Here is a 23,813-nt window from a genome sequence, read left to right as displayed (position 1 = left end):
CTTCAATCTGTGCCCCATCTATAACTCCCTGCAGGCCATGACAATGAGCAGTCGATAGAGAACAGGAGGGGCAGTGGAAGAAGGCAGAGCAGAAATGTAACAAATGAAATAAGAAACAAGGGGTAGGGTGGCACTAAAAAAGTCAGAGGAATGGGAGGACAATGTATCTGCTCTTCTCCACAAATATCTTTCCTCCACATGTGTACCATCTAAATACCCTGCAGAGAGTTGTGTTTCCAGAGAGCTTTTCCTTGTTTATGTGGGAGGGACCAAATGGGTTCCTTTCAGTCTGCAGGAGGAAGGATGATAAAGAAGTCCTCAGTATGTACAGTAAACCTTCCATTAGAGTTTATCTGCATTACCTTAAAGGCTGGAAATGTTGTACATTATGTTTTGGACTTCTGTACCAGCCAACGGCAACCACAGCCCTTGAGCAGAAAAGATCTGTGTCTCCAAAGATGCCCCAGTAGCTCGCCATCTTCTTTTCTGCTGATTCACTGCACATGCTCTGTGCCGCTGTCACTTACTGAATTAGGGACCCACTCACAATATACAGTACACATAGAATAGAAATGTCACAATATAAGGCTAGTAATTATCTGTATTAATTACTAAATGGCAGCACAGAAACTAGTGCAATTAGCATCAGAATTTAATAATCAGCCCTGTAGCATCAGCTTATATTACAGACCAACCTCATTTTCTGCTGGATAATTCGTGACGACCCCTAAGCTTAGCTTCTCAACAGCTGCTCAGAGCCCACTGAGCATGTGAGTGTCACAGACTTTCCAAGATGGTGACCCTCTGTGACAGGTTTGAAGTCCTGGATCATTGCTGCTATTGAGTAGCTGCAACGTTATGCTGGTGCAATAAGTTGCCATAAAATGGCATTTCTAGCCATATTCATTTTTAGGGTTTGGTTTTCCTTTAACCCTCCTGAACCTTTGCAAACAAAAATTGCCATACAACTGTCATAACTCTAATTCCATGGAGGAAAAAAAAAACCATTTGCAGTAAATGAAATGCAAGGACGGTCCATTCAGATTTTACTGGATACCTGCACTTTGTTGAAACCAGCCCCACCCCCCCCCCCCCCCCCACAGTCAAATTTCCCAGGCCACTATGGCACACATTACTTTGGTCAGGGGAGCAGCAGAATGCAGCAGTATCAGCAGTTTGTGCTATTCCACTACAGCCAGCACGTGCTTCTTCTTCTCTGACGGGATTGGCACAGAGCCCGGCTTGCTGTGTTTGCGACGGTTTACATCCCTACAAATGGAAATATTGGAATTAGAAAAGAAGGCAGGGCAAGAAATAAAATAAAACCATCTGGCTTTTCTACTGGCATCTACGGTTTCTAAATCACAAACCCTCAAATGGCAACGTGCAGTGCGTGGGAGAATTCTCCCTGCGAGGCTAATGAGCTTGTCCCATGATGCATCTGCACAGCTGTCTTTTAAGAGGTGCAAGCAAGGGTGGCTGCCCATGGATCACTCTAACTTTGGAAGCCAGCGGCGCAACAGGTGTCTGTCTGTAGGAATGAAACTCTGTGTATCCCAAAGAAAGGGGCTGCAACTGTGGGATCACTCACCTGAAAGCTAAGGCTACTGTGATGTTATGGAGAACACATTTTTTCTAAGCCCATTGTAGGACATAGTTAAAGGGATACTGTCACTGAAAAAAATGTTTTTTTTTTTTTTTTTTTCAGCAATAGTGCTGCTCCAGCAGACTTCTGCACTATAATCATTTGTCAAAAGAGCAAACAGATTTTTTTTTTTTATATTTCATTTTGAAATTACATGGGGCTAGACATATTGTCAATTTCCCAGGTGCCCCCAGTCATGTGACTTGTGCTCTGATAAACTTCAGTCATTCTTTACTGCTGCACTGCAAGTTGAAGTAATATCACCCCCCTTCCCTCCAGCAGCCTAACAATAGAACAATGGGAAGGTAATCAGATGTGTAATTTAGTGTAGTAACAGCTGCCTGGTAGATCTAAGAAAAGCATTCATTAGTAAAATCCAGGTCGCACGGAGACACGTTCAATTACATTGAGAAGGAGAAACAACAGCCTGCCAGAAAGCTCTTTCTGAAAGCACGTGACCAGGCAAAATGACCTGAGATGCCAGCCTACACACCAATATTACAAGTAAAAATAAAAAATTACACCTGTTGGGTTAGGAATTAAATGTTATATGGTAGAGTGAATTATTTGCAGTGTAAACAGTGTAATTTAGAAATAAAAACTACATCATAAAAATCACGACAGAATCCATTTGAGTTCTGCTGTGGGGTAAAGTTAGGCAGAAATTGTAAGGTGAGGCAGAATTGCCTGATCTAACTATTATACCGTACTTACAAAGGACTTTTTTTTTTTTAAAAATGACGACTCAACCCATAGCTATGGGACTTTCCATGTTTTATAGAAAAAATAGCAACTAGTGGAAAGAAACACTTACTTCTTGCGGCGAGCTTCCCTCATGATCTGCTGCTCCTTTATTTGGCTGTAGATGGACCTCGGTAGGTGCCTGTGGCGAGCGATCCTCTTGATCTGTGGGTGGTGCTGGAACTTCTCCTTCAACTTCTGGTTGTAGTTCTTTGCCGCTCTCTCTCGTGGTGACAACTATTAACAAAAGCCCATTACAGAAATTAACTAGAGTGCCTCCTAGTCATATAGTCCCCCAGTCATCTTCTCCCTCATACAAAACTCTTTATATGCTCAATACTTCATGTCACCTCCCTTTAAGTCTGAAATTCAAATGAACAAGGCTATTATTACAGCTGTCATGAATCAAGATAATTGCATATGAAAAACAACACTGTATTGTACGCCAACTTTATATCCAACTAGGATCACAAGGAACTCTTTATCCAGTGGGCAGCCTGATAGTGTTTGGAGCCTTCATTGTGGCCTTCTTGATGGATACTCAAATCAAGGCTTGCGCAGCCATTGTTTCTGAAGGCTGAAAAAAAACGTATTGGGGAGGGACAGCAATGGGGCCCTTTATAGGATTACTTCCTGACAGGTCTACCTTGTATGGCCAGTGTTAGAAGATACCTTGGTCAATGTGTGCAAGGGTTAGTATAAGTTCTAGAGTACTGCAGCAGGTCGGGTACCCGCAAAAAAGCGGGTAACCACCGGAATTAGGGTAGGCTTTTCAGGTGCGGGTATAGATGCTGGTCTGTGGGGTCGCCGGTCGCGTTGCGGGTCTCTTCCTGCTGCAGCTCTCTCCCTGCAGCTTTCCCCCTCCACTCATCTCCCCCTTCCCTCTTCCGGCACAGCTCTCTTACATCACACGGCACGATTCTGTCCCTCTCCCTCTCAATTATCGGTTACGTTTGATTATGTCACTTCCAGTTTGCAGCAAAATCACTTCCGGTTTGATGGTGGGGTTTTGCGGGTCGGGTTGCGGATAAGGCAGTTGCGGGTCCAGGTCAGGAAATGGTTCAAAGTGGGTAAATATGTGGGTCGCGGTTCGGGTCTTAGAAATTGATTCCGCACAGGACTCTATCTTGTTCATCCAACTTTTATTGCCTGGGACAATGTAAAGCCGGCCATAGACGTGCAGATATAGGCTTAATATCAGACGAACGATTGTGCGGTACAATCTCCCGACCTACCACTAACCATTCAGATCAAATAAAGTAGTAAAAGAAACAAATCTGGCGATGTTCGGTCACTGACCGCAATCGTACGAAAGTTATGTCTGACAAATAGTAGTGACCGTCACACACTGATATAGTCAGATCTTATCGATAGCCAATAGTAGTGACCGTCACCCACTGATATAGTCAGATCTTATCGATAGCCAACAGAAATTTCTAACCTGTCCTATCAGCTAAACAACCAATCGGTATGGCACGAAAAATGTCGGGACACACCACACACGATCCGAAAATCGTACGAATCCTGTATCTTTGCGTCTATGTTCAGCTTAAGTGACAAGACAGGGCAACCATTGTTACACCAGTCTTTGTAGATGTTATTACCCTATAAGAGTTCTTCAGCAATAAGGCAGTCAGGACACAACCATACTTACCAGTGGTAATGACAGCTGGATTGGCTACGTTTATAAACCCAGCTTGCCATACTGCGATTTAAACTCTTTCATTTTGGCCCTTTCAGACAAGCCGTATGCAGCCACCCCCAACAGAAAATGGCTCAAGTGGTCGCATCTACAGGTGTTTGACCACCTTTAGTTGGTTGCCCTTCTCTAAAGAATGGTCATGGGTTTAACAACTGATAGTGGGCTTTAGCTTTGACATCCCAGATGAATATGTTAAAAATACCGAAGATTCTGCTTTACACAACATAAAGGGAGGGCCTACATTAGAGCCCTGCAATGGGTCGGGCTCCCGCATTACACCCGCAAAGCAGTTGGGCTTCGGCCAGAAAGTCCCAGATTCCCCAACCATGCAGGCAGCAAACAGATAACCCGCCTTGGTACCCAGCTAAGGTGCAGGTACCATTCCATTCTCCCCTGTAATTTAGGCAATATTTTTCCCTGGTCAAAGGTCAGGCACTGGTCTGTCTAACTTGACCTGTGCAGGAGTCTAGCCTATATTACTCCTACAGTGTAATGATCAGCTTGCCTTATGGAAGAAAGACCTACAAACTCACTACCCAAGTACCTTTTATGTGTAGGGGTTAACATTTAGAAGCACATCTATCAAGGGTGGAATTCGACCGATCAAAAATTAATGAAATTTGATTTTCTTAGCTAGGACAAATTGAAGTTGACCCGAAAACTTGAATTCAATCAGAAAAACTAAATTCAAATTTAAAAAAAAAAAAAAATTCATTTGAGTTTTTTTCTACAAAAAAAACTTGAATGTCAGGAAGGCTGCAAACTAGTGATGTGCGGGTCAGGATTTCCCCGACCCGCACTGCCTTAGCCCGCATCTGCGCTTCCGGGTTGCCGTTATAGACCCGCAAATGAGGTCACAAAAGGGGCGGGGCAAGCAGGCACAGCGTCTATAAAAGAAGAACCCGGAAGTCTGCATTTGACGGTGGCGGGCGGGGAGAGCAGGAGAAGAGCTCAACCCGCACCAGTCACCTGCGACAGGTGTCAGGTCGGCAAACAACTACTACAAACAACTCCAAATTGATCCCATGACGTCTTCCATTGACTAAAACAGTAATTTGGAAGATTTTAGGTGTCCAAAACTCAAAGTTTGGATAATTCCCAATTGGAATTTGAGAATTTTGGCCAAAATAAAAATTCTAATTTGAACCTTAATAAATGTACCCATTATATTATAATAATAAAGGAGTCCATTTAAAGGCTACCCTTCTAGAGAATGCAGAAATAACCAGAAACATTCCCAAAGTGAATACCAGTGGATAATCTACTGGACCTGATGAAGATGCAAGCAATGTAAAAAGTCACTCTGGAAACCTTGAGTCATGATACCAATCACTCACTATCTATTTAAATCACTGCTTCAATGCCGCCACTTCAATCCAATGTCCATTACCATTTAATTTTATTTATTTTTTTTGCCCCGTCATATAACCATAATCATTTTTCCCTGAGCCAGCCTAAATAAATCCCACAATTTCTCATTGTGCAGCAAACTGTCACCAGCCTCCAAGTTCCAGGGCTTTTATTCTAATTAAAAGCAATGATTTTCTTTAATTTAATTGAAGAGGAGCAAAGTGCTGGCTGCTGATTTAGTACAACCTAAACAGTTTTACAAGGAAAAAAAACCTGTGTGCGGGCGCGTGGTAAACTGCAGAAGCTACACAGAGTTATTAGGAAATTTGCTTCCGAGGCTACAAAGCCCTGCATAATTCTGCACAGATTCAGGCCTTGGTTATTAAAGGGACTGGGATGGTGGGACAAATCTGAATGCAAATCGTATAGATCCGGCATCTAATTAAATCAGGTAATTGTGCATTTACAGGAATATAAAGAGACAACAGTACAATTAAGACCCGCAAGCACTATAAGGAATTAATGGGAAACTTATTTATCTATTTATAAGCAGGATTTACGCTTCGTGTGCCCTCCTGTAAATATTCAGTACAAAGGAAAAAGGTTATTCTAGGGCTACTTTAAAAACGTTTGAATATACGGTATTTACTGGTTTGACAGCCTTTTGGACTAGCAGACAATGAATGAGTGCCCCCCAGTGGCCGACTTTATTATAATGGAATAATGCATGCTGGGCTTTGCAGAGCAATAGCTTTACAGTGCAGTATCTTTGACACTGTAATAAGCACATATAGATGAAAAAGTTCACTGGAAAACATTAAGAGTCAGATTTATCTAGGGTCGAACTGAAAATTCGAATGGTCGAAACGGTCAAATTTGACTACGGAGTTATTCAAATTCGATTCAGGTTTTTTTTTTTTAAAAAAAAAATTGAATTTGATTTCAAGATTTATCATACTCTGGCCCTTTAAGAACTCAATTTCGACTATTCCCCACCTAAAACCTGCCGAATTGCTGTCTAAAGGGGGGGTTCACATCTAAGGTAACGTATTATGTTATAGAAGGGCCAATTCGAAGCAACTTTTCAATTGGTTTTCATTTTATTTTTTTTTTTATAGTTTTCAGCTTTCAAATGGGCGTACTGACATAATGACTCCCTTCTAAAAAACAAATGCTCTGTAAGGTTACAAATGTATTGTTACTTTTTATTACTGATCCTTCTATTCAGGCCCTCTACTATTCATATTCCAGTCTCTTATTCAAATCAATGCATGGTTGCTAGGGTAATTGACCCTAGTTACCAGATTGGTTAAGAGGCAAATTGAAGAGCTGCTAAATAAAAAGCTAAATAACTCAAAACCCTTCAATAATAAAAAAATGAAAACAAATTTCAAATTGTCTTGGAATATCACTCTACATCATACTAAAAGTTATCTCAAAGGTGAACCAGCCCTTAAGTCAATGGGAGAGGTCCAGGGATCAATTTGGAGATGTTTGCAGCCTTCCTGACATTCAAGTTTTTTTTGAGAAAAAAAACTGGAATCGAGTTTGATTGAATTCGATTCAAGTTTTCTGGTCGTTTCAATTCGTCAGAGTTGAAAAAAATTAGATTCTAATAATAAATTTCAATTGGTCGAATATAGAATTTATGTGCATTTAAAAAAAACAAACACGAATTCGAAATTCGACCTTTGATAAATGTGCCTCTAAGGGTAATTTTTCAGATTCCCCAGGACTTAACAGGCACTTGCTCCATGGGGAATACAGTATTCTACACGGAGTGCAAATGCTCAGCACAGAGAGCAGTATCAGGGTCCTGCAGCGTGCTGGTTACCCTGCAAAAACCTGTGATACCCTGCGGGTTGCAGGTAGAGGTTTCGGGAGCAGGTATAGACGCGGTTCTCCGGGTCTTCTCAATAGCGAGTTTTACTCCTTTTTTTCTGATCACGCCTACTTCTAATGATGGCACTTCCGGTTTACAATGACAGCACTTCCTGCTTCTTGATGGTCAGCGGGTTGCGGATAAGGTACTTGCGGGTCGGGTCCAATCGGGTAAGTATGCGGGTTGCAGTCGGGTTTAACAAATTGGTTCCGCGCAGGACTCTATATCAGGGTGCGCCGGTCTGCCCTGCATAGGTATGGGACCGGTTATCCAAAATGCTCGGGGCCTGGGGTCTTCCAGATAACATATCTTTCTGTAATTTGGATCTGCATACCTTAAGCCTGCTAGAAAATCATGTAAACATTAAATAAATGAATCCTCTAAGCTGGTTTTGCTTCCAATAAGGATTAATGATATCTTAGTTGGGATCGAGTACAAGCTACTGTTTTATTATTACAGAGAAAAAGGAAAAAACATTTTTAAAAATTTGGATTATTTGATTATAACCTAGTCTATGGTAGACAGCCTTTCCATAATTGGGAGATTTCTGGATAACAGGTTTCCGGATAATGGATCCCATACCTGCACTTACCACCTGCTAGAACCCAGAACCGTCACAACATGAAGCAGAACCCTCAGAGCTATGGTAATTTCTATACGGCAGAATAGAGCGTGCAAAGTAAATGAAGCCTTTTCCTCCCCACTTTGTAAACTGTGTCCTACCTTGTAAATAGGGATGCACCAAATCCAGGATTAGGTTTGGAAATCGGCCTTTTTCAGCAGGATTTGGATTCAGCCGAACCGAATCCGAAAGAGTCGGCGGAATACCCAAAGGATTGGGGCTTCGACCGAACCCAAAATAGTGGATTCGGTGCATCCCTACTTGTAAGTGACCCCAATTGAAGTCAAATGGAGCAAGCTGCACTCCCTTTCAAAGGGGCCAAAAGTGCCAGATAAAAATCTATTATGAATATTTGTTTGAGAATGAGGCAGCAAAATGAAAACCTGAAGAGCTTCTTCTCATTAACATGTTCAGCACTGACCTCAGCAGCAGGAGTCGGAATTGGTGCTATTTATGGGTGTCCCAGAAATCACCTGGAGCTTGAGAAGCATCTAAAAGCCATGTGACCCAACCATCTACACAGTAATCTTAACACCATGCAGAATTATGCTTCTCAGAGCTCAAAACACACTAAATTATTTACGACGTCCTGATGGGTTCTTGTTATTGTGGTTTGTCGAAATGATACCACACGTCTGTAGCTGCAATAAGTCGCAACTTTGCCTGCCAGGTTAATGGGTTAGAGTGAAAGCAGGAGGTTCTGCCAACTAGAAGAGTGGATACAGGATGGCCCCCAATCTCAGCATTTTTATTTGCAAAGCACACACAAAGCATTGCTTTTGAATGACTTTTAGTACCGGTATAATGGGCAGATGATCCCGACCAGTTCGTTTGTATTGTGGATATGGGTTAGTTGTTCTGTTCAATACAGCGTATGTCCTTGAATCGGACAGTCAGGCTTTACACCTGCTGTCCAGTTCGAAATTCCTGCCTGGTTCTCAGAAGTCTAAAAACTGGGCAACCCTGTTCCCTGCTTCCTGAGCGTTTTGGCCAATCACGGGCTGACATGTCACAGGTCCGCCCCTTCGCATCATCAGCCCACCTCTGACATCACGGTTACTGCCCCCTGTCCGGATTCCAAATGTAGAAAAGGTGGCAAACCTAATATGGCCACTTATATGTTATGGGTCCAACTGGTTCATGGGCAAATTGCTTAAGTACTGTGCCAGACTGACAAGGGTAAAGCATTTGGGTTCAAGAAAGTCCATTAAGTTCAAGCACTCGAGATTCCCAGTGATATTGAGATATCTATCTATCTATCTATATACACACACACATACACACCAATACCTAGATCAATACCAGATACCAATATTAACAGGATCACAATAGAATCAGCCATCACATCATCTGGCAGGGCATTCCACAACCTCACTGCGAAGAACCCCCTTTATGGCTTAGGATTTAAAAAAAACAAAACCCTAGTCTATAATGTCTTTTAATGTACTCTTAAAGAGTTATTATGCCCCTTACAAACACCTTTTCCTCAGAGTGAACAAACTAAAAGGAGAGATTTTCAAGGTTTGGGTTAACTATTCCATTTCTTTTACCAGTCTACTTGCACATATTTTCCCTCTTTTCATCTCATTAATATCATTAAGGACTGGGGTCCAAAACTGCACTGCATATTGTAGGTGAGGCCTTTCCAAAGATATATAAAGAGGCAAAATGGTACTTTTATTCCTCAAGTTATTGCAAGAAAGCACTTTATTTGCTTAAGTAGTCCCTGAGTGATAAGGCCTAGCGTTGAACAGTTTGTTTTCCACAAAAAAAATCCAGATCTTTCTTAAAGTGGGTCTGTCCCCCAGACAAAAAAGCGCTATATTAAAAGTCCTTTTCAAATTTAACATGAAATCCAAATTCTTTTTTTTTTTATTAAAGTGTTCATAGCTGTTGTAAACTCAATTAAAAATCTCAGCTGTCAATCAAATATTGCCTGCCCCTCCTCTTTCCCTTAAGGTGGCCATACACGGGCAGATAAAGCTGCCGATATCGGTCGTTTGGACCGATTTGACAGCTTATCTGCCCGTGTATGGGGGCTTCCGACGGGTCTTCCCGATCGAAATCTGGCCACGATTACGATCGGGAAGGTTTGATTTTTACCCGACCGACCCGTCGGAGCCCCTTGGCGCATCGTAAACCAGCAATCCTGACACCACTATTTCATATAGTGCTGGGTCTGCAGATAAAATAGGGAATAAAATCCTATTGTTAGGATATAAAATAAAGGCATGACTGCTGCAGCATAGAACCCAATCTGTGAACATATTAGTGCTCTTACCACTCCCAGCTTTTCGGAGGCGTTGGCTTTCCATATGCGAATGTTCATTTCGTCAGAACCGCAGAGAACATACTTGTTGTCGGCAGACCATCTAACACAGGTGACGTGCTGCATCCGCTTTGTGTGATAGACTTCCCTGCAAAATTATGAATTTAGCTGAAGATTCAATCACTTCTTTCACCGAGGCCATTTCCAATGATCAATAAGGGAGAATCGAAAATGATGGCTTTAAGGTGCAAATAATAAATCTGCATCTGCTCGAGAGGTGTCCTCTCTAAACTAAAAGCAGCAATGGATTTCTAAAATAAAAATACCCCCTCCATGTTCATCCTTTATTGTATTTATTTTATATTACCCACTATAGAGGTAACACAGAGCAATTACAGGAGTGTGCTCGGTCTATGTGACTGCCAAGGTTATCATACATCCCACCATATCTGTCATGGTGGTTACTCCCTCTTTGATGTATAAATGCTAAACTAAAGAGTGAATCTACTGTGTATGAAGTTTTTCTTCCTTCATATAGTAATGTCTATTTATCTCTTAAAGGGGAATTATTGTGAAAATGAAAATTTAATATAAGCTTCCTCATACTGAAAAAAACTTTATAAATACAATCGAGTAAATATTCTGCACGGTTTCTGAAATAATCAAGTTTATCCGACACTCCACTCCAGAATGAAGAGAGAAACAGATGGTGAGAGAGGAATAGTGAAGATAATCACTGACAATTAGATCCAATATATCTTATAGGGGGGCTCCTTTTGCTTAGAAGATGTATTAGAGCTCACTATTAAAATCATCAGACATCGTGTCCCTCTACATGCAGGATTTGTGCAAAAGGAAGTTATTTTGTTAGATTTTGTTTGTACTGGAATCAGTTATTTGAATAAGCTTGAATACATCTGCTAGGAAAGGAAGCCCCTCCCCTATAAAATAATGCAGGAATTGGGTGTCACATATTCATTGACAGTTAGATCCAATATATATCTTATACGGGTGGTTCCTTACCTAGCAGATGAATTAGAGCTCATGCAAATAACGGATTCCAGTACAAAAAAAAATAACTGCCTTTTGCACAAATCCTGCATGTAGAGAGACATGATGTCTGATGATTTTAATAGAGAGCTCCAATACATCTTCTAGGCAAAAGGAGGCCCCCTATAAGATATATTGGATCTGTCAACGAATATCTGACACCCAACTCCTGCATGAAGACAAAATTAAGAGAAACAGATGCTGAGAGAGGAATAGTGAACATAAACTTTCAGAAACTATGCAGAATATTTAATTGATTTTATGTAGAAAGTTTCTTATTTCAGTATGATGAAGCTTATGTTACATTTTTATTTTCGCGACCGTTTTAACGTGCCATAGATTGAAATCATCTAGAAAGGAAAGGGTTAACAGGCAGAGAGATTACTTGTCAATGCATTTCCCCTTTAGAATTAATAACCCAGGGCATTCAAGAGAAACTGAATGGTCAGACACAAAGTATAAATGAGCTCATAGATTCTCCAACGGCCTTTGCAGCCACCAACCTGCTGTGTCCACTTTGCACTGGGAATATACGGATGGACTTATCAAAGCTGGCAGACACAAGCTCCTTTCCAGTAGGGGAGTAATCTACATCCAGAACAGCCGACACGTGATCCATGTGCACCTTCACGGGGCTGTCCATATAGCGCATGTCATACGTGTACAGGCTGGGGAGAGAGGAAGCAATCATCATTTGCATCTGAAATGGTTGAAAGTAATGACAGCAAGGCTTGCAAATTTGCTATATCCAGTGCTTTACTTTTACTATGAACTGCAGCAAGTGAGTTTTCTAGAGCTGACATTTACTGGCAGTTTTGAGTGTTGCACAGACGCCTTCAGGGCCTCATCTCATCCCCTACATGGCAACACTCACAACATTGGTTTATTCCTACAATTTCTCTTTATCTCTTCTTAATATTGCAAGCAGCTCAAAAGGCAAAGATTAACATAACCACCAGTTACCACTAAAGACTCCTTATAAAGACTTAGGGGCAAATTTATTAAACGGGTGGGTTACCTTTACATTAACTTTTAGTATGTTATATAATGTCTAATTCTAAGTAACCTTTCAATTGGTCTTCATTATTTATTTTGTATAGGTTTTTAAATATTTGCCTTCTTCATCGGACTCTTCCCGGCTTTCAAATGGGGGTCACTGACCCCATCTAAATTGCAAATGCTCTGTAAGGCTACACATTTATTATTATTGCTACGTTTTATTACTCATCTTTCTATTCAGGTCTCTCCTATTCATATCCCAGTCTCATATTCAAATCAATGCATGGTTGATAGGGTTATTGCTAGATTGCTGAAACAGCAAACTAAAAAGCTGCTGAGCAAAAAGTTATATAACTCAAAAACCGCAAATGATAAAAAATTAATACCAATTGCAAATTGTCTCAGAATATCACTCTCTACATCATACAAATAGTTAATTTAAAGGTGAACAACACCTTTAAGGTTCAAATTGGAAATTCAAATTTTCAAGCTGAATTTTTAGTCAAAACTCAGAAAATTGAGTTGGGAATAATCCAAACTTGAACTCTAATTCGAGATTTATCATACCTGGATCCTGGGAACAATTCAAATTTTTTTGGACTACCAGACAATGAATGAGTGCCCAACAGTGGCCGACTTTATTATAATGGAATTATGCATGCTGGGCTTTGCAGAGCAATAACTTAACAGTGCAGTATCTTTGACATTGTACTGTAGGCACTGTAATAAGCATATAGAGATCAAAAAAGTTTTTTTAAAAAATTCGAATTAAATTTTCAAGATTTATCATAGTCTCTTTAAGAACTCGATTTCGACTATTCCAGCGACCCATTTGAAGATTTTAATTCGATTCTTTTTAATAAATAAGATACTATTCGAATTTCGAGGTCATTCGAATTTGATTTAAAAAATACTCTTAATATTCTACCTTTGATAAATCTGCCTCTTAAATTCACTTTGGGCTATTCTGCAAAATGAACCTTATTTAGCCACATGCCTGTTTATTTATATTACCGGAAGCAGCCACGAGCCTGATGACAACAAGTCCCTTCTCATGGCCAAATTAAAGGTGCACAGCAGGTCTCAAAAAACAGTGGTCCCACACACTATTAGTTTCATGGTAATATACAGTGGAACATCAATTTAACATCTCCTGATTTTAAGTTTTCCCTCATTTTACATTGTTGGTTTGTGGTCCCACCTATATATTATGCATAATACATTTCCCTGATTTTACATTTTCCTGGAATGTACACCATTTTTTTCTGGTCCCCTGAAAAACGTAAAATGGGGGTTCTATTGTAGTTCCATATGTGCACACAAACAGTGAGCAAATATCAGATGATCTAAATGCAAACTGTTGCTTGCTGAAAGCATACAAGTGTGTTAGCCTCTACCCTTTAGAATTGTTAACACTGTATGATCAGTCGTTATGTCCCACATTTCATTTACTTACGGATCTCCTGTATTGATGAATCAGCTCTGATAGCACTAAGTTCTCTCGGTACAGACAAACCTTGGACTGCAGGCGAGACTGTCGCCATACATAATTTAGAACTATATGTATATAGCATACTCAGACTTAGCAATTTTTTCCAAGTTGTACAAGATCGGAAAGAGTTGAGCTGAGGTTAAGTAGTGCCATGCAGGTAGTTGATTGGCAGAACTGTTCCTTCCATCTAATGTCATTAAGGTATTGAACTACATTCTCTCTTTAACCCAACACCCCACTTGGCTTCAGCAGCACACTCTATGCTGTATAATGTAGTAATCTTGCAGCATTTTAAAGTTACATGTGCTAATAACACGTAAGGATCTGTGAATGTTATTTATTTCAAAACATTGGAAACTCATTTTTCTTTGAGAATGTAGGCTCCTATTCACACACAAATAAGAGTAGCTGTAGCTTGCCATAGATTGTTTATGATCTGGTTTGCATGTAAAGCATTTACTGATACACAACTGCCCGGTAAATTCAGTAATGGTGCCCTAATCTGAACATTCATGAAGCACTCCAGTCAGGCAATTCTAGAATTTACAGACCATTCAGCAGTCTGAATATAGCTGGCCAATATTTCTTATTAACTAACATAATGTGTTTTAGAACTCCTTGTACTGAGACAAGCAACTCTTTTTTTATGTGTGTGAATAGTAGGGATGCACCAAATCCACTATTTGGGATTCAGCCGAATCCTTCATGAAAGATTTGGCAGAATACCGAACCCATAATTTGCATATGCAAATTAGGACAGGAAAGGAAAATGTGGAACTTGCTTGTATTGTGACAGAGAGTCACGTGATTTCCCTTCCCGCCCCTAATTTACATATGCACATTAGGATTCATTTCGGCGAGGCACAAGTATTCAGCCAAATCCCGAACCAAATCCTGGATTTGGTGCATCCCTAGTGAATAGGAGCCCACATTCCGAAAGAAAATTGAGTTTCCAATGTTTTTCAATAAATAACTTTCACAGATCCTTAAGTGTTATTAGCCCATGTAACCTTTAAGTGCAGTAAGATTACTTACTAGGGTTAACATGAGTGTGATATGTACCAATTAGCAATTCAGTTGATACAGTCTACTACAAGTTAGAAATATTTAAAAAAAAAAAAAAATTAAAAACTGTAATTGGTAACTGAGCTGGTGCAATTTAGCAAATATGCTCATCCCCATTATGTGAGGCATGTCCAGGTCCATGATCTCGCCACCAGGCAGTGGTGGGGGTTACAGAATAGGGGAAAGCAGGTTTCAGCAGTAATTGATAGGAAGGGCTATTTGATTGCAAGGGCAGTGAGGTTATTGAATGTTCTATCTTGAGAGGTATTAAAGAGAAATTGACAGGGATCAAATATGGATTGCATATTTCTAGCAATAAAGTATGATATCATTATGATTTGCTAAATAGTTTCTATTGCTTTTTGCCCTTCTGCTGGATACATTTGGGGAGAGTTCTGAAGAGTTTCAACTGATAGATATATGCCTTTTATGCAATTATGGTATAATGTAATGAAGTGGATCTGCACTGGCCAGTGAAGTAATAAATGGGGTTGGTATATTGGTTGTGAGTAGCCTTCAGACTTCAAAAAATCAGTAACGTAATTTACATTGGGTAACAGTTCTTGCCTTTCCCCTTTAAAGAGTAAAGAAAGCCTGCTGTCCACCAGTAGTACACTGAAAAGCCCAACAGTTTTGCAATCAAAGGAGACAGAGCAACATAGAAATATTAGTATGCCAGTGGGCATGGCTCCTCAGCCAAGAGGATCCCTAATGATACAGTTACAGATACAAATCCTTACTTGAAGTTTTCATTGGCCGCAGTGAAAATAAATGCTTCCATTGGGTTCCAACACAGAGCATTTGTTCTCATTTCCAAAATAATCTGCAAGAAAAAGAGAATCACCGGTACACATTAATACCAAATTTTGTCTTGTCTGTGCTATAGCCAACCACATGCCATAATTAGAATTACCACTTTGCAATGGGCATCAGCCCTTGTGCAGCTGAAGGCTGGTTGGAGTCTGTCCATATTAGCATGCAGATAGAAAGTGATGGCTTGTCACCTAGGGATCAATGAAACATACAGAGGAAAAAAGCAAATAAAGAGTGGAAAAATAAACGTACCTTTTTTAGTGGGGTGGGTTTTCGCTTATCATAGAGAACGATGCTTCGGTCTGTTCCACAGCTTGATAAAATGTGTGTCTGTTAAAAAAAATAAAAACAAAAACACAAGTTGGGAAAACGTGTAATGTGTTTTTTTTGCCCAAAAACATTACAGACACCAGAACTGTAGGGAAGGGAAGAGTTCAGTTGTGCAAAATCAGTGCAGCGAAATATTGCTCTAACAATACATGTTATTAATAATAATTATGCCAGATATGAGTAGTTGTCTTTTAACTACAGTGATAGTTTAAAAGCGAAGTTTAAATTGTGCTTGGTAAAAGGAAATCTTTTGCTCACAATGTTTTTTTTTTTTTTTTTAAATAACCTCTAATACTTTAGACACATATTCCAGAATAACTTGAATAATACAACCAACCATCAAGTCAGGTAACATCAGTTATATTGTGAAAGAAAAAACAAAAAACACTTAGGGCAAAGAAAACATTGCAAGTTAGAGTATGTTTTCCTTCCCATGACCCGAGTAGGCACCAGGTCATGTAATCCTTGGAATTTATAGTTCTGGTCTTCTTAATTTTAAGCATTATACAGATTTGGACACAGTAAATATGGCTGGTTTAAGACATACTGAGGCTAATTTTATAAACACTGGGCAATTTTGCACTGAGTTACTGGCTTTTTTCAGCCAGCTCCAGGTTGAATGAGGAATGCAAAATTGTATTAGTTGACATGGCCCAGGAGCAAATTTGCCCAGTGTTTATAAATGATACACTCTATATCACAAGGAAGTAATGTATAAATTGGGAAGACATATGACTAACTAATTTTAGTGCCTGACCTGTAGCAGATTGAAATACAAATTGTGCTTCCTACTATTGGTATTTAAGTCCTATATTCTCATAAAGTCCCATTTGTTTAAATGGTCTTTAAAAAGGACAAAAAAAAAAAATAAAAAAAAATTGTTAGTATAGAATGAAAAAAAAACAAAAAAACACAGACATGTTAAACTTTTTAAACGGTAAATCTTTATTAAAAAATAACTTACCGAAACTCCACTTGCGCTCCTCTTCAGAAAAGGCAATCCAGCGATCCATTGTGCGGCGCTTAATTTCTCCTCCCTGCTTTCCTTATAGGAGATAGCCAGGGAGAAGAAATCGATAGCTGTGTGATGGATCGTCGCCGTGTCGCCTTTTCTGATGAGGAGCGCAAGCGGAGTTTCGGTAAGTTATTTCTTAATAAAGACTTAGCAATTTAAAAGTTTAAAATGTATTTGTGTTTTTTTTTTTGGATCTATACCAACAAATGTTTTTTGAAAAATCCTTTAGACTGAAAGTCCAGGGGTTACAAGACCCAAGTGGGTTTTAATGATCCTGCAAGAGAGTTCTACTCACCATTTCACCAAAAATCTCCTGAATTCATATTTCTCCCCACTGCACAATAAACTCACCTCTACTGGATTAAATCTGACTGATGAGATACTGTCAACCCCCCATGCATATGATCTCATGGGAGCGGACCTTTGTTCATCCCAGATATCCACTTGCTGCCCACAAGTGGCAAAAACAGCATCTTTCACGTGATGGTCGATCCCTGTGAAAACAGTCTATAGAGACACAAGCAGAAATACATGATGTCTAAAGCAGGCCCTCCTGCAGTCTCTTGGCTCACCTTGCATCAGTTTACCAGCAGAAACACGAGAAACTGTAATAAAATGATCCTGTGGAGCATTGTTTGCAACAGCATTGCATTGATGAGTTTAAATATAGAGAAAATATTAAAGCAAGCACATACACTAAAAGCTAAAGCACCAGTACATTTTTCATGTAACGATAACTGTGTTTCCAGCACAATTTCTTGGCATCAAATGTCCCATTTTTCATAAGAAAGGTTTCCCTTCTGTAGTTGTGAAGGGTCACCATTGTTTATTTCCCTGTTTAACAACTGAATCCACATCTGATGGAGCCTTAAACTATGTCATTTTGCTACACAGTTTATTTACATATAATAGTGTTCCAAAAACAAATATGCAATTTGTACTAATGCAGGACAACAGTACATTACATTTGAATGCAAATAAAACCCTTTCGGGTTTTTTGCGTCACTGGTCTTTTAAACATGCACTCATTCTTCTTTTTAAAAAGGCAACAAAGGTATAAGGGCAAAGTTTTGTGGGTGCCTAGATTAAAACATTCCTTCTCTCAACATGGGCAATTTGCAAAACCAGCTCCAGCCTCTGTAAAGTAATATCCTTTAGCATTCAGTGATAAATATCATTCATTTGTGGCTACCTAGTGGACTTTATGTCAGTTGTCTAAGCCAGGCTATTCAATATGGCACTCACCATCTTTAAACAGAGTAGGTAGTATAAAAAGATGTATCCTTATAATGTTTACTGCAAAATAATCGGAATAACCCTATCTATAAATAGTTGTTAAAATACTATCAATAGTAGAAGCAGAAGTTTAAAAAATTAAGCCAATCAGGTTACCTTTCCTAAGATTGTACGCATGGGCTCCACTTTCTCACCATAACCAGGGCTTTCCATTGCCCATTGCTTCACTGTCTTATCGTCACCCACCTACAATAAAGGAAGATAATTAATACATATAATCTGTTACGGAGCAAATTATTTTCAAGGAAAAATCATCACTACTTGGCAAGAATAAATTAATCGTTAAATTAATCGTTAAAATAATCTGCCCTTGGGAGAAAGCAATTACCTACCGTATATGTACATGTAACTGGTCGGATTTAGAAAGTAAAATCAGCAGGAGATTTGGGACACGGATATAGACTATAGCATGCGAGGTTGCCATGGAAACTCGCTATACTAACAAAACCGGAAAGGAAACATAAACCATAGCAAACCAGTGGAATGCATAAGGACCAGACGAGTTTCCTTGGCAACCAAACGCGATCAGCATTTTAAAGAAGCTCTAAACACACCATGCATCTGAGGAAGCCGATTGATTCGGTGAAATGCATCAGGCGGTCGTGACGTCACAGTAAGCTGCGGGGAAAACACCATGAGGGAGAGAGACGCTGGCAAACCTTCTCCTTTGGATTCCAACTAGTGATACCTGCCAAAGACTTACCTATATGTGACCAAAACTCATGGAAATAAAGTGAGTGTATTTTAAAGTTTTTAAGCCTTTTAATAAACCACTATTATACTATGCGATTCCTGTATCCTTGTCTTGGAGCCTAACAGTGGCTGTTGGAGGAGAGGAGACCCACTGGGGACCATTACTACATGTGCTATCTCTACTACAATCTTGTAAGTAGGCATTTTTACTAAATTCGGTGGAAGTTCCAGAGAACACCGAATTCCACTATACACACATTCGTCATAAAAGGAAAAGTCTCTTTTTTAAGGGGAACTCACACTAGTGAACTTTGTTGTTCAAACACAGGGTGCTCTAAGAGTAACAAATTACTACACCATATTTTGTTCGTCTTTTGCTTTCTCCGTTTGCTTTAGGCGCTGATCCACGAAAAAAAAAAAAAAATTCAATTTTTTTTTTATTTGTGACATTTGGCAAGGATATTGTCAAAATTCTTAAATAAAAGGATTTCAGTAACGTTTTTAATGCTTTGGCTGAATTCCTGTTACAGCACTGACAAAGACAGGCCTGACTAGAACATTTTTTAAGCTTTATATGCAGGACAGTTCAATGTTAATGAAAACTGTCAAAGTGTCTTGAATAATAGGGTCCATATTTAACTATTTAGCTATTAAAGGAGAACTAAAGCTCAAAGAACAATCAGGCTAGCTATACTATACCTTATGTTTTGGGATACTGCCCTAGCCCATGGCCACCCCAGCTCTTTATAAGTAAAGATCTACAGTATATGCATATACACTGGGTAAGGTAAAACAAATTATTAATATAACATTAACAACAAAAGGCAGTTTAGCAAGTAATCCACATTTACAATACATGGCAGCATAGAAACCAGTGAATTCAGCATCAGAACTGACTCACCAGCACTGTTGGCGCTAAATAAATACATGTTTATAATAATAATAATCAGCCCTGTAATATCAGCTTTTATGACAGATGCAGCCTCGCTTTCTGCTGTTTTCCAAAGACCCCTAAGTTAAGCTTCCAGACAGCAGCTCAGAGCACAAAAAGAGTAAAAGATGGTTGAAGTTGATCGGAAGATGAGGAGCAGCGGTGGACAATTTTGAAGACCTGGATCATTACTGTAATAGGGCCTCTGAACTGCTAGGCTGGTGCAATAAGTTCAGTATACAAAATACAATAATTAGCTATATTATTTTATTAAATTCTCCTTTAAAAGCAGTATTGCCTCAAAGCCCATTTTCAGCTTACTTTAAAGGAGAAATACTAAACAAGGTCCAATGGCAGGGGAAAGGAACAAAGCTATGATGATCATACGGAGATATGTTTAAGGGTACACATACTGTAAAGAACGAGGTGCCGCAGAATCGGACGCAAAGTCCTCTCACAAAGCCATCGTGTGCTTGTATTGTTCTAGAACATTCTCGCTTCGTCAAATTCCAAATCTTAACCTAATAGGGGAAGAAAAGAGAAGAAAGGAATAGCATATGGAAAACTAGAAGTTGTACAGTTATATCTCTATGCAAACAAAGCAATATCCAAAAAAATTGAAGTTAGTGCCAACAAATAAGATTTTTTTTTTTCACCAGAAGCAGGCAGTGCAATGAAATTCCAATTAAAGAGGCATCCCTATATAAAAGGCAAATAATGTTACACTGTGAAAGAAAATGTTTGAGGTGCCTGACAGCAATTGTATCTCAAATCGGACTGATGCCTCTGCTTTAAGTGGAAGTGACAGTCTCAAGGGAAGAAGGGATTGTGGAACTTAGGAGCAATGCATATCCTGTATATACAGTAATGTTACTTGTAAAAGGGATACTGTCATTATTTTTATGTGTAATTTTAATTTCTAAATTATATTGTTTACACTTCAAATAATTCACTCTACCATATAAAGTTGTATTCCTGAACCAACCAAGTATATGTTTGTGTACTTGTAATAATGGTATGCAGGCAGCCATCTCAGGTCATTTTGCCTGATCCCGTGCTTTCAGAAAGAGCCAGCACTTCACAGTGCAACTGCTTTCAGGCAGGCTGTTGTTCTTCCTACTTAATGTTACTGGAGGAGTCACAGCGGGATTTGGATTTTTACTGTTGAATGCCATTGGAGGAGTTATCTTGTGTCAGGGAGCTGTTATCTGGTTCCTTCCCATTGTTCTGTTAGGCTGCTGGGGGGAGGGGATGCCGTCACTCCAACTTGCAGTACAGCAGTAAAGAGTGACTGAAGTTTATCAGAGCACAAGTCACATGACTGGGGCGCCTGGGAAACGGACAATATGTCTAGCGCCATGTCAGATTTAAAAATTAAATTTAAGAACAAACTGCTGTTTTGAAAAACAGATTCAGTGCAGAAGTCTGCTGAATCAGCACTGTTAACTGATGCCTTTTGGGGGAAAAAAAACATGTTTTGCCTTTAAACTGACCAATCAGCAGCCTTACCTCTCCATCACATGCTCCTGACAGCACGGTAGATAAGCTTTTGGGATGCTTGGCAATGCAGTTAACCCCATCTCTATGGCCATCCAGGGAAGCAATAAAAGGCTTGGCAAAGACCCGCTCCAGCTTGGTGGCATTTAACGCTCTTGTATATTCCCGTGACACTTCAAACGGGTGTAGGGCTGGGTCATAATTCCGAGGGACTAATAAAGGAAAGTAAAAACATTTTTATTTTAAATCAGATACTTCACGCTTAACTTTGAAACAGCCCATCAGACCAGACTCAACTTTCATCGGCACCCTAAAAAGTTCTGATCACCAAGTTATCCTGCAAGTGCAGCTCACTATACCCATCCACTAGGCTATAGATCTCTGAATATTCTTTCAACAAACTGAGGGGCAAAAGCCAGTCTGTGACTAATAGACTTCTGGCTACCAGACCAATCTGGACAGCTAGCAACAGATTCCTGGCATAGACTACCAAGTAGAGCCACTTGAATAGACAACAATGGACACCCCTCACATGCACACTAAAGGTGCCTATATATCATTCTGTATAAAAGCTTGGAGAAAACCCATCACAGATCAGATCTTTGCTTTTGTTTTCTAACTTGTAGATAGGGTTGCCACCTTTTCTGGAAAAAAATACCGGCCTTCCTATATATTTATCTTTTTCCCCTATTAATACCATTGGGATCAACCCTACTTGTAGGTGACTTCAAATCTAATTTCTGATTGGTTGCTATCGGCAACACCGATGGTGATAGTTTATCTGGGCATGATAAATAGACCCCTCAGATTTGCTTTCTTTTCTCTTCCCTGGACTGGTAGAAGGCAAGTGCGGATTGACTGCCCTGGGTAACTGGACTAAAGATACTTTTGCCCATGACACAATAGGGCCTACTCACAAGCTGGGTTAGAAAAGGCTGAGGCCTCGATTTGAAGGAAAGCATTCATATAAATCAGCAATACCTTGTATGTTGTTTAACTACAGCTGCAGACTACAGTACTTGTAGGGTTGCCACCTGTTCGGTTTTGACCCAAACAGTTCGGTTATTCTAAGGTCTGTTCTGGTCAAAACCGAACAGGTGGCAACCCTACAAGTACTGTAGTGGGGAGTTGTAGTTAAACAACATACAAGGTATTACTGATTTATATGAGTCAACTTTCTGTTTGGTTTTCAGCCTTGTAAAACCCGAACAATAATCTGGTCAATAAATAAAAACATTTAAATACTAAGATCTTTAACTTTAACATGGCTTAGTTATTATCAAGTACAGTTATTGTAACTTATCATTATTACAGAAACAAAGAAAAAAAAGCTAATCAGTTACATAGTTAAGTTGGGTTAAAAAAAAGACTCTCCTATCAATTAAAAATAAGAAATTGTTATTCTAAATTAGCATTTCTGTATTTCAGAGCTTTCTTGACAACCAATATCTGTATAATAGATGCCATACCTGTAGTTAGAGGTTTGGGCTTACTCATCAGGCAGACTATAGATAGAGATAGGATTGCGACCCCTGTGGTTTTGAACTGGACATCTACGTTTTTCAAAGGCCTGTCTGTTCAAAACTTGCTTTAAAACATTCAGCAAACTGACCAGAAACCAAGCCATTAGTAGTGATGGGCGAATAAGTTTGCCTGGCGCGAATTAGGGCTTATTTCCAAGTTTCGCTGCCGGCAAATAAATTAGCGAAACTCCCGCGTCAAAGAAATTTTGGATGCTGGTCCAAAAACTCGATTGCGCCAAAACCACCATGCGTCAACACTATTCAGACGCCCACTGACTTTAACCCTGGCGTCAATTTTCGACTTTCGTGAATTTCACAGGAAATTCACTATTTTTTTTTTTTTGCTTAACGGCAGAAATTCGACAATCACTACTCATTAGTGATGCACTGACGTCATTGTGCCTTCCTCTGATGTCATCATGCCAACATCACTGCCCCACCCACAAGTCATCTGCCCCGCCCCCTTTGTTCAAATTTAGCCGCTGGCAACCCTAAGTACTTAGGAGAAGGTGAAATTAAAAAAAACAACTAGCTGACTGAAGGTTGGGCAACTCTGGGAAGGACACTGAATATTAATCTAACAAGTGTTTAATAATAGAATCTATATAATCGCCAGGCCCCAGTCAATTGCTTGTGTATAAATAAATGTTAATAATAACATCACCTCTCTGCAGATCTCTCTTGGTCTCTCGCACGTAATCGTCCGGGTTCCTACACAGAACCTTCACCTTCATGATAACCAGCGTGTTTTCCCCACAACTCTCCCACTACTCCACAGGTCTACTCCATGCGGCCGGAAGTGACTCCACTCAGGGCGTGACTTGCGCAGATCATGCTGTGGAAGTCTGGCCGGCTATATTAGTAAAGGGCACAATCATTTTCCAGCACATTGCGTAAC

At 39.7% G+C, this 23,813-nt stretch overlaps 1 protein-coding gene across 1 annotated transcript; it reads right to left on the bottom strand.

Moving 5' to 3' along the window:
* Nucleotides 1-634: 634 nt before the first annotated feature.
* On the bottom strand, nucleotides 635-23,762 carry dcaf13.L (DDB1 and CUL4 associated factor 13 L homeolog). Its single transcript, XM_041566586.1, has 11 exons — nucleotides 23,580-23,762; nucleotides 21,405-21,604; nucleotides 20,309-20,416; nucleotides 18,368-18,457; nucleotides 17,327-17,482; nucleotides 15,883-15,960; nucleotides 15,558-15,640; nucleotides 11,765-11,929; nucleotides 10,224-10,359; nucleotides 2,460-2,623; nucleotides 635-1,269 (listed from the first exon to the last, which is right to left on the bottom strand). Exons 1-11 carry the CDS (start codon nucleotides 23,647-23,649, stop codon nucleotides 1,182-1,184), a joined length of 1,338 nt encoding a protein of 445 aa, XP_041422520.1. The 5' UTR covers nucleotides 23,650-23,762; the 3' UTR covers nucleotides 635-1,181.
* Between the last annotated feature and the right edge of the window lie 51 nt (nucleotides 23,763-23,813).

The sequence above is a fragment of the Xenopus laevis genome, chromosome 6L, assembly GCF_017654675.1.
Source record: "Xenopus laevis strain J_2021 chromosome 6L, Xenopus_laevis_v10.1, whole genome shotgun sequence".
In the NCBI taxonomy this organism is placed as follows: Eukaryota; Metazoa; Chordata; class Amphibia; order Anura; family Pipidae; genus Xenopus; species Xenopus laevis.
Note: the sequence above shows the minus strand (reverse complement) of the source record. Positions and strands in the feature narration are given on the sequence as shown.